The sequence below is a fragment of the Amphiprion ocellaris genome, chromosome 15 (assembly GCF_022539595.1).
Source record: "Amphiprion ocellaris isolate individual 3 ecotype Okinawa chromosome 15, ASM2253959v1, whole genome shotgun sequence".
Classification (NCBI taxonomy): Eukaryota; Metazoa; Chordata; class Actinopteri; family Pomacentridae; genus Amphiprion; species Amphiprion ocellaris.
The window spans coordinates 23,044,153-23,056,221 of record NC_072780.1 but is presented as its reverse complement, the minus strand read 5'-3'; the positions used below and the strand labels follow the sequence as shown (position 1 = coordinate 23,056,221).

At 41.0% G+C, this 12,069-nt stretch overlaps 1 protein-coding gene across 4 annotated transcripts in view; it reads left to right on the top strand.

Annotated features, from left to right (window-relative positions):
* Positions 1-219: 219 nt before the first annotated feature.
* Positions 220-12,069, top strand: part of si:dkey-240h12.4 (death-associated protein kinase 2) — a 28,432-nt gene continuing 16,582 nt past the window's right edge. For 2 of the 4 annotated variants that reach the window (XM_055017828.1, XM_023294688.3), the window contains exons 1-3: positions 6,780-6,850; positions 10,288-10,392; positions 11,156-11,310. In XM_055017828.1, coding sequence (XP_054873803.1) covers positions 11,243-11,310 — 68 coding nt within the window. In that variant the 5' untranslated portion in view covers positions 6,780-6,850; positions 10,288-10,392; positions 11,156-11,242. Of the gene's footprint in view, positions 405-6,778; positions 6,851-10,287; positions 10,393-11,155; positions 11,311-12,069 lie in introns of those variants that run through there. The other 2 variants (XM_023294696.3, XM_023294703.3) reach the window with 2 other exon arrangements.

Below are 12,069 nucleotides of genomic sequence, written 5' to 3'. Positions count from 1 at the left end.
TGATCTTACTGCATTAAATACTATCTATAGGACTACAAACAGTCTCGGTGTTTCCATGGGCTGCTCTTTTGTGATTGTGTGAATGCACCGACAGGACCGCTGCTTAACGAGATAATGAGATAAGACAATGGTCTCAGCGGTAGATGGAACTCCTCTCCAAGTCGCTAAACTCGTATTTACGGTAAATCGGACATGACATCAAACTGTGGCTGTGGGTGTTTTCCGCATTCCCCAACCGCTTTCGAGCTTCAGGGCCGAGCGCACGGAGCAACACGGACTTCCAGGACTGTTGATTATCAGGGGAGAAGAACATCCATGTGACGGAACACGGTTCAGGAGAAAATCCTTCCTGGCGGCTGTGGAGTCTGTGGTGATTCTCGGTTTGAAAGGCTCTGCTTACTGAGGCGAGTATACTTTACATACATGTCGCTGGTCAGTGGAAAAAAACATTTCTGGTTTCATTTTTCTCTCTCGCTTTCATATCATCTGTATTGTTGGACGGCATCTGCGTTAACTTTAAATTTGGAGGGATTATAAAGTTTGGTGGTGTCTGTAACTGGGACGGAATCAAGTGTTGTTTGTACATGCAGCAACCCTGTCAGAACAGGCTGAGATCACAGAATGCTGTAGGGGACTTCTAGTGTGGAGCACATCAATCATCTAAACATATTTAATAGTGAGAATACAGTAATTGTAAGTACTGAAGTTTTGAAAATTATGTCATTAGTCAATTGGTCAGTAGTGTTTATTAATCAGGTTACATCATACAAAGTGCAGTAAGGAGAAAAACAAACAACCCATTATATCAAATCAATATTTGATGCATTTAAAACAGCACCATCTTAGGACACAGGTATGTGCTTTACTATGCAGGTAGGTTGTTCCTTGTCTCAGAGAACATGCCACTTTTTGGATTTAGGCTGTCTCAACGTCTTCTCTCTGTTATGTAATCCCAGACTGACTGTGAGGTTGACACCAGGGCTCTGTGAGAGCCATACCTTGTTTTCTTGTGGCTGAAAATATTTTTAATTCTTTTATTTTTTTTTTACTCTGGCATGATATTTTTGCTGCTGGAAGTTAGTTCTAGGATCCTCAGACACTCCCTCGTGAAGAATCTAAATTTATAATGAGCCTAAAACCTTCCTCCTGTTTTGAAAAATATTTTAAATATGAGAAAAGACAAAACACACCAGGACTCATGCTATAAAAAGCTAGCCTTTATCAATCACGGGAGAGAGCATGGGACAGCAGATGCAAAACAGGCACACCATGCATAAGTAAGTGCAGTAAGTGCTTGGGAGGTAAGTGAAGTCAGTAGCTGCACATCAGAGACGTGCAGCTCCACAGAGATACCTGCAAAGAGAACAAAACACAAACTGTGGAACAAAGAAGACACAATAACATACAATTGTGGTATAGAAATGTGAAAAGAGTAGAGAGGAGGTGCCCCAGCAGATTTATCTCTCTCTAGCTATCTATTAAAACTAGAGAGGGTGTCTGTCTCCGAAATCCAAACCCAGAGTTGGTTGAACAGCAGAGGAGCTGATAACTGAAGGCTCTGCCTCTCACTCTGCTTTTGAAAACTCCTGGAACCACAAGCAGGCCTGTAGTCTGAGAGCAAAGTGCTCTATTTGGATAATATGGTATAAGAACGTCTTTATGATAAGGTGGAGTTTGGTCATTAAGAGCTTCCTATGTTAGAAGAAGGATTTTAAACCTAATACTGAATTTTACAGGGAGCCAATGAAGAGAAGCTAATATAGGAGAAATATGATCTCTCACTACCTCCTGTCAGAACTCTGGCTGCAGATCTTTGGATCAGTGGGAGGTTTCTCAAAGAGTTAAGGGGACATCCTGATAAGGAGTTCCTATAGTCCAGCCTAAAATTATCAAATGCATTGACTGTGTTTTTAGCGTCACCCTGAGACAGGATCTTCCTGATTTTGACAACGTTGAGCAGGTAAAAGAAGGTAATCCCAAAGAATTGTTTTATGTGTGAGTTAAAGGACATATTCTGGTTAAAAACTAACTCTGAGGTGCCTCATAGTAGTGCTGGAGACTGTGGAGATGCCATTCAGAATATCCATGTAGTTAGATAGTATGTTTCTGAGGTGTTTCAGGCCAAATAAAATAACTTCAGTTCTCTCTGAATTCATAAGAAGAAAATTACAAGTCATCCATGCCTTTTTACCTTTAGGACATACTTGAAGTTAGAGTAACTGTTTTATCTAGCTTTATAGTTAAATACAGCTAGGTGTCATCTGTTTAACCATGGAAGCGTACACAGTTTCCTAATAATAGTGCTGAACTGGAGTATGTACAAGGGAGGAAAGATTAATTCTGGCACAGAACCCTGTAGAAGATTAAGAAGAAAACACACCTGCTGCTGAGAGATGATTTGGAATCACGAAAAGCAGGTCTACAATGAACTAGTAGCTGCTGAAGCACAGGTGTCAGTGTTAGGAATTGACTTGTATATTTTTTTCAGGGTCAATGTCGATATCAATTGTTGGTGATCAAGAAAGGCCGATAACAGATAACTGGAACTGGAACTGATACACATGAAAAGTTATTTATTAACGGCATGTGATAGCAGAGAACATGCCATTCATAATAAAGTTCATTAATAAGGATTAGTAACTCAATTTATACATACATACATTAAATGTTATATATTATATATATATTATAAGAGTATGTAGTAGCAGAGAACATGCCATTCATAGCTAGGTTTGTTCATTGATAAAGAATCCAATTATTGACTTCATAAATGTATACATTCAATTTTATATATTAAAAGCATGTGATAGCAGAGAACATGTCATCCATAACAGTGCTTCTTCGATTAGGATTACTGTACCTGAGTATGTACAAATAGAGAAGTAGGAGTTATGACGTTTGAGCCTCACGAGATGCTGCAAAGCTGAGCTGTTTACTGTGAGATCAGTTAACTGAGATCAGTAAAAGTTTGTCTCCAGCAGTTATGTCTGTTGCTCTTCTCCATAAACTGCTAGCTACTAGCTGTTAGCATAGCTGCAGACTATGTGAACATAGCTAATGTTCTGATTTGTGACAACAGCTTTGCCTCCTGTTCAGTTTTTGCAGGTTGTGCATCTGCTTGAGAGACATGTTTATTAATTAGAACAGTGTTTCAAGTTAATCTTACTTAAAGAAGCTGTTATGGTGCTCCAGATAGTGTTAGCTGCATGCCAAGAGGCACATCTGCAAAATGAATTTATTGCAAAAAACTGTATTTGTCCCTGAGGGCAATTTAAGCAGTTGGATCAATAAATAAATAATTTAAGGTGCAGGTGCAATTCTGTGATGTATGACATATGAAATATGTCTCGATGCAGGGGGTTAAGGTTAGAATGTAAAGACACTCTTTATGAAGGGGAATGGAAAGGTTTTTAGGATGTTTCTACTGACACCAAAGGTATTTAGTTTCATCAGTACGTACTGCTGGTGCTGACATTTTCTGAGGATCTCCTCAGTGTTCGAGGCAAAATTTTCAATTTCAATTCAATTCAATTTTATTTATATAGCGCCAACTACAGTCATATTGTCTCGAGACGCTTTACAGAACCCATATGCCTGACCCCCAGAGCAAGCCAAAAGGCGACAGTGGCAAGGAAGAAAACTGAATGTGTTATCAAAAATTGTGCCCAGGTATTTGTATTCATCCACTATCGCTATCTTTAGCCCATGGATTGTGCTCACTACTGTTGCAGACAGCTCTGTCTGCTTGTTGGAGAGGGTCATCACCAGCTCTTTGGTTCTGAGGTGTGGTGGTGTGATGGGCCTGAGAGCAGGAACAGGAGAACTGTATCACCTGCATACCTGCACAACTCCACCCCTCTACCTCTCTTCCTCTTCTGTCCCTCTCAACCTGACGGCCAGCAGGCAGATGGGTCCCTCCACATAAAGAGCTGGGTTCTGCTCAAGGCTTTTTTTCCCTGTTAAAAGGGTGTTTTCCTTGCCACTGTTGCCTTTTGGGTTGCTCTGGGGGTTCAAGCATATGGGTTCTGTAAAGCGTCATGAGACAAACTGACCTGTAATTGGCGCTATATAAATAAAATTGAATTGAGAGGGTCCATCCGTGGGTTAGTCACCGTGATGATATGCTTCTTCATGCCCCTCTCCATAGCTTTCATCACAAGAGAGGTGAAAGCCACAGGCCTGAGTTCATTCAAAGCCTTAACAGAGTTCTTCTTTGGAATGGGGACCACTGTGGAGTGTTTCCAGTGTGAAACTATGGCACTGTCCATAGATCTTTGAAACAGGAGCTGAAACACACCTCCCAGCTCTTCTGCACAGCACTGCAGGATTTGACCACTGATGTTATCTGGACCTGGTGCTGTGCTCTCCTTGGTCCTCTACAGGGCTCTCATTATCTCCTTTGTGTTGAAGATGAGTTCTGCTCCTGTGGCCATGAGGGAGGAGATGATCGCATCTATTTGGTTGGTGTTGTCTGTCTCAAATCTGGAAAAGAGAGAGTCGAGTTGGGCACAAATGACTAACATATAGCTGAGAGATAACATGTACTCTCAGCGCCTTCAGACAAAACTAACAATTAAGAAGACTAAATATGCAAATACATAAACAATCCAAGCTGGTATGGTTGTCCAATCAACCGCGTGAGCAACAACCCAGAAGTTTTTTTTTTTTTTTTTTTTTTTTTTCTTCAAATGTGGTCGTCAGTCCCAGTGTGTAGTCCATGGCGATTGGCTGTTACTTGTGATATGTAACAGACAATCAGATAAAGCTGTGGGTGAGACCACAGAGTGACTGCAGAGAGAGAGAGAGAGCTGGCTGAATCAGAGCGAAAGTAGTCGGTAATATTTCGATTTATAGTCAGTGTCGACAGTCAAGAGTGCTTTACATTGCTACAAGCCAAGAGGCTACCAGGCAAAAAGGAAGCACTTTCTCCAGAACCTGGAGAAAGTGGAACCTGAAAGCTTGACTGAAGTTTGCTGCTGATCACACAGACAAAGAAAAGGCATTATGGAAAAAAGTTCTGTGGTCGGATAAAACAAAGGCTGAGCATTTTGGCCACAATGACTAGCAATGTGTATAGAGTAGAGAAGATGAGGACTTAACCCTAAAAACATCAAACATCTATCGTCAAGCATGGCAGTAAGCATTTTTTTGTTCATAAATGTAACTGTGAAACCAGACGAAGCAAGTCAACATGGTATTTCCCTTGCCTCCAGCACTACTTTAAGGATTACCTTCAGAGTTGTTTTTGACCAGAATATGTCCTTAGAAGGCCAATTCATGGTTTCCACGTCTATTCATTGGACTGCTCTTCCGAAGTCCAACAGTGACTACTTTCATTAACGCTTTCAATGATGAATTATCAAAGTGTGGATGACTGAGAAGCTCCACCTGTAGTCTTTCCTCATACCAAATGTTTGTTGTTTTTCCTGGCACATGCCCAGTCAGCATGCTTGTAGTTTAAACAGTTGTCGCTATCACAAAATTTGAATAGTGCACAGCCTGTGCGTGCAGATCCGGGCAGACCTGGATGTATGATGACATTTCATACTTCAAGCGTACCCTTGCAAACACTGACTCGTATGCAGAGGCAGATAGAATGATTTGGCCTGATCTCACATATCACACAAGTCTCTAAGGCAGCCTTCTTTCATCTGTGCAGTATTGTCAAAATTAGGAACATCCTGTCTCAAAGTAATGCTGAAAATCTAGGTTACGCATTGTTAATTGTAGACTGGATTATAGTTATTACTTATTATCAGGATGTCCCTATAACTCTTGAAAAACCTCAAAAAGCTGCAGTGAGAACACTAACAGGAACTAGAAAGGCATATCATATTTCTCCTATAGTAGCTTCTCTTTATTCTTACCAAATATTCCCTGTAAAATCCAGAATAGATTTTTAAATCACCACATACAAAGCTCTGAATGGCCAAACTTCATCTTATATTGAAAACTTCCTTTTATAATGTTGTCTCAGTTTCACTCTCAGAGTGCAAGCTGACTTGTGATTCCAAGAGTTTCCAAAAGCAAAATGGGAGGGAGGGTCTTCAGCTGTCAGGCTACTGTGATGTGGAAGCAGCTCCCAGTTTGGTGCCCTGAGGCAGGCACATTCTCTACTTTAGGAATTGGCTAAAACTTTCTTTTTTTGATAAAGCTTATAGTTAGGGCTGGCCCAGGTGACCGTATACCATCGATTAGTTATGGTGCTGTAGGCCAAGGCTGCTGGGGGATGATCTAAGCAGTTCCCCTCTTCTCTCCTGTCTTTCTCTCTCCATGCCTTTACATACCACAATTGCATGTTGCTAACCATGTATTCTCTCTCTCCTGCAGTTTGTGTTTTGGTCTCTGCAGTTATTTGTGTCTGTGGAGCTCCACGTTTCTGACCTGCAGTTACTAGCTTCACCAGCCTCCTTAATATTCATTGTTTACTTTTGCATCATGTTTTCTCTCTGATATCCTTTTCTCTCTCTCCTTCACCCAAGCCCCATATGGTCAAGGCAGATGGGCGTGGTTTTGGTTTTTCCCTCCTGCTACAGAGGAGTTTTTCCTTCCCAAAGAGCTTGCTCAAAAAGAATCTTTGGATATGTTGAGTTTCTCTCTATAATTTTGGGAGGTTGTTGTCACTTCCCGTGTCCTGTGAGCCAAGACTCAAAAGAATGTGAGGGACCTGGACCTGTTATCGCCTCGAACCTTCTCGTTGAGCAAACATTTTTTTTACATGGAAATTCAACTGCAGCCGTTAAGGACAATAATACTAACTGTTCGTTGTGCTTGTTGTTAGGTTGCCCATGGTGCGTTATTAACTGTATCTCTTGCCACCCAGCTGTTGAACACACATCTTCTGGAGCAAGTAAGTGTGATAATTTTGTAATTTCTCAGGAACAACTGAGAATGCAAAACATTTGTTGAGTTTTGAGTAGTTGAAGGTTACTTTCAAAGCAATACATTTAAAGTAGTTAAAGTTGAGTAACTTTCACGTTACTCAACTTAAAATTGAGTAGTCATAAGTCATAACCGACCCAGGAAGAAAGATTTTGGTGATTTGCAGTTAAAATTTGTCAAGGTTAAAACTGATTAAATTTTCTATTCTACATTTGCAAATATGTTTTAGAAGCATTTAATTACAATATGAAATTCTGTCAGAACAATAGCATATATTCAAAAATTCTCTTTTAAACTGCATTTAGTTTTTGAATCTCTGAAGTTTCAGCAGCATGACACAAAATATTTACATAATTCGTACATTAGAAATGTCTGCTAAAGTGTGACCAATTACAACATGATGTCTAAAGCTTTATACAAAAATTGTGGAACCTACTTTGAATTAATTCCTCTGCTTTGTGTTCCATTGGCCTTCAAGACCAGTGTCACAAGCTGGACTCTGTGCAGAAAGTCTGAGTACATGTATATTTATAGTAATTGTTTAAGACTTTAACTATAAGCATCTCTTTCAATAAATATATGAATTCATCAAGTATAATAGATAAGGTAACATTTCACTCTGATTCTCCACCCTACAAAGTTGTGTCAGAAAATAAAAATCATGCATATATTAAAAAAATAAGTTTTAATTGGAAAACCACGTTGCAACTCCACAACTCAGTTCTATTAGGGTTAGGCTATCTACCAATGTTTTTGTTGTGCCACTTGTAATATCTGCACAGTCAGTCAGGATTAAGGTAAACCCTAAGAAAAACACTTTTTCTTTTAAGTTTGTGACCAAGTATTTTATATTAAAACTTACTCTATATGTTTTGTATTGTTGTGACACAACTGTGCATGGGTATGAAAATATCATTAGCTGACGTGCATTATGAATTTTTTGGTTGATGTGTGTTCAAAGATGGGCTGAATTTTTTTTCATGCTTGAAATCACTCAGAGACTACTTGATCTACTTGTCACAATTGTATAGTTTTATAATATTGCAGATCCTGAATCAATGATATGAGAAGTGCAAATTTTAGGCTTTTATCTAATAGTACCTACTAGTATCTAATACTTCATGAAAAGTAAAGAGAACAGAGCGTCTACAGGGAAATGCAGCAGACCAGAATAAAAGAGGATATACTTTGATACAATAGTACAAGCAGGGAAAGGGAATAAGGGCTGGAGAGGGAAGAGGAAGAGAACCGGGGGGAACATGGAACTGGAACTGACTGGGGAGCTACAGGGAGACTACACTGGGGAGCAAGGGAAACTGCGACCTCTGGGGAAAACACTGTAGTAGAACCAAGAGTATTGCTTCGCAGGTGAACAGGAATAACTACGGAAGACTACAAGGGACAATTAACACAGGGTCGCTATCATTCGAAAGACAGTACAGATTTAATCCAAAAAAGATTACTTGAGTATGAGATGGGAAACTAACCAGAACCAAATCAAAGAAGGCTAGGAAAGTTACGGGGGACCAGGGACTGATTGCTGTAACTGGAAGACAGGACAAACTGTGAAACTCTACACAGGGACGTAGTATGCAAAGTACTGGCATGGACACTGACAGGTGAAGTGAATAGCAACGATCATCTAGTTATAATACAATGTTCTACTGGGAAACCTTGAGTTCTGACATTCATGTGGATGTTTGACACGTACCACCCTCCTAAACATTGCAGGTCAAGCAACCCCCCGACTGTCCAGCCCCCCATGGCAACAGCAGTGACGCTAGTTGCAACCCTCAGCAGTACTGTTGTGTTCCCCGGGCCACTCAGGACTGGCTCAGGAGTGGCCCGGGGAACACAATAGAGCTAAGGTGTTCACCTGGGTTCCACACTCCCCACATCCAGACCTTTTTGAGCATCTGCGGGATGTGCCAGGATAAGCTTGATTCAATTCAATTCAATTCAATTCAATTCAATTCAATTCAATTCAATTCAATTCAATTCAATTCAATTCAATTCAATTCAATTCAATTCAATTCAATTCAATTCAATTCAATTCAATTCAATTCAATTCAATTCAATTCAATTCAATTCAATTTTATTTATATAGCGCCAATTACAGTCAAATTGTCTCAAGATGCTTTACAGAACCCATATGCCTGACCCCCAGAGCAAGCCAAAAGGCGACAGTGGCAAGGAAAACACCCTTTTAACAGGGAAAAAAACCTCGAGTAGAACCCGGCTCTAATGTGGGGGGACCCATCTGCCTGCTGGCCAGGCGGGTTGAGAGGGACAGAAGAGGTAGAGAGGTAGAGATAGAGGGATAGAGATAGAGGGGAAGAGGTAGAGGGATAGAGGTAGAGGGTTACAGTTGGTGGGAGAACAACCACACATCTGAAGCAGGTAGGTCCCACCCTGCAACCCACAGGACTCACAGAATTCACTGTGCCGGTGCCACAGCACATCCTCAGAGGTCCTGTGTCCATGCCCCACTGCGTCAGAGGAGTTTTAGAAGCATAAAGGGGACCAACACAATATTAATCATGTGGTCAGGCCCACATGAATGTAAGAGGGCAGGGATGGAGAAGGAGACCTGCCAGCTAAGCAGATGTAGAGGTGGAGGGCATGACAAATAGTCCCTGAGATATTGTTGTTCAAGTAAAACCTGAAATTTCAATGTGCAGAACTATTAGTGTATCAACAGATATCCCTGAAAATGCTTGATTTATTAAATCTCCAATTTCACAGTGTTGTACCCACAGTATGTTCAGACTTACCTCCACACCCTCTGTAGGGCTTGCAAGCACTGCCATTCCTGTACCAGTGGGTGATGTGCCCAGTCAGTGTGCTCTTCACCACTCTGGAGAAGAAAGCCCTAAAGAGTTTTAGAGGGACTCTGAAATTCATCAGCTGTCTAAGTTGATAGAGATACTGCTTTGCCCTTTTCCACTCGATTATGAATGTATTTGGCCCAGTTCCTCAGAGATGTGCATCCCTAGGTACTCAAGGCTGTACGCCTTTCCCATGCATGTGTCATTAACCTTCAGTGAAAAGTAATTTCTATGCTGTCTTCTTCTAAAGTCCACAATCAACTCCTTGGTTTTGCTGATGTTTAGGAAATGGTTGTTATCCGGTACCACTGTGACAGGTTCTCGACGTCTGTTGTGTACTTCCACTCATCATTGTTACTAATGCAGGAGAGGGATGAGGACATACCACTAGAAGGCTCTGGTTTTAAGGGTGATGGAGCTGGAAATGTGTTTTCCTACCCTTACCACCTGGGTTCTAGTGGACAGGAAGGTCTAGACTGAACATTTTGGAGTAGAGTTTGAGGGGAAGGATAGCATTGAAGGCTGAACTAAAATCAAGGAGCCGAAATCTCACATATTTCCTTTTCCTACTGTCCAGATGAGTGAGGGTAGTGTGCAGAACTGGGAGACGATATCATCTGTGAATCTATTTGGCTGCTACTCAAACTGAAGTGGATCCAGAGATTCAGGGATGGAGGAACAGGTGTGCTTTGATTTGTCTCTTAAAACACATAAATTCTGAGCTGAGGCCTTTGCTGTGGTTGTACAGACATTCTTTAGTACAGGAACAATGATTACTCTAATTCGGCATGTGGAGAACACAGACTGACCAAGGGAGAGGTTGAATAGTGTTTTGAACACTGAAGGTACTAGGTCAGCACACGGCTTTAACACCTTTGCAGGAATGCCATCTGGATGAGCTGCCTCCTTATGTTGTGCTCTAAATTTGCCCATTGTTCCAGCAGACAAACAACTGCTTCGAGTTGTTACGGATCCTTAGAGGGTTATCAGAGATGAACAAAGGTCCAGACAGGAGGGCTGTGAGATGGCTTCAACGACAGGCAATGACACAGAGAGCTGAACAACAGAGAAACTGGTTAGGGAGAGCAGAGACAAATCTAGAGCACACAATCAGAGGCATGAGTGGAATAGCTGTAGGTTGTACAATGGTCCAGCATCAAGTGGTGATCCAAGGCCATCTTTTATGGCAGATGGAGATTGATAACAGGTGAGGAGTTCCCTGCTGCAGGGGTCCACCTTCAGCTGATTGTCCAGTAGAGGCACAGCACACACATTCACACACATGCACATCACTCACGCCCACATGAAAGAAAGGGGAAAAGAAGGGAGAGCTGCCAACTTAGCCGAGGAGGACATGGAGGGCAAGCATAGCATGTTTTCTTTTGAATAAGTCTTGGTTATGTGACATTTTGTGGTTATATATCATTTGTGTTTCTAATACTCAGGTCCAGTTTTGGTGTATGTAAAATTTGGATGATGAGCCCCTTGATGTTGACTGTTAAATAGCCAGCACTGGACAAGCAGAGGACCAAATGAACATGGCAGTCTTCAAGCCAGAAAATGTGGAAGACTTCTATGAGATCAGGGAAGTTCTGGGAAGGTATGGACATAACTGCTGTAACTGTTTTGAAGCTCGACAGTGCCAAGCATGTCATACTGTAATGTAGCCATGAAGTGTGTGGACACATACGCATTTTGTTGCTATTGTTCTTTTTTCTGAACTCCAACTTCAATTTTAGGATGTTCATATCTCAGTAAGCTGTTAATGAGATATACACCAAAAACATAAATTATATGCATTGTTAATAAACTTTAAGAGAAGTAGTTGTCACCAAAGCAAATCCTTAACAGGATTATGAAATCAGCAGGTATGTTTCATGTATATTTTGCACAACATTGTTCCATTGTTACATTGAGGCTACACTCGCCTGTACACGTACATGTTTATTCATGCAATTAGCTAATCAGGTGACAGGACAGCAGCATAAATCCTGTAAAAGTAGGTCAGAGGCTTGAGTCGTGTTCAATTCATTAATTAAATTTCATTTATATAGCGCCTATTCACAACATGTGTCATCTCATAGCACTTAACGTAGTAAGGTAAAGACCTTACGAGTTTTGAACAGAGAACCCAGCCATCCAAAGTTCTTTTGGATTCCGTATGAGCAAGCAGTTGGCAACAGTGGGAAGGAACTAACCTACCAGATAACTATTTCAGGTTCCACTCCTGTAAGCCACAACATAACATCAAAACTTCACAACTGAAAACTAGAAACACACTCCCCTCCAAAAGTATTGGAACAATGAGGCTGAATATGAGACAAAAGATCAACATTTCAGTTTTTATTTCCAGGTATTT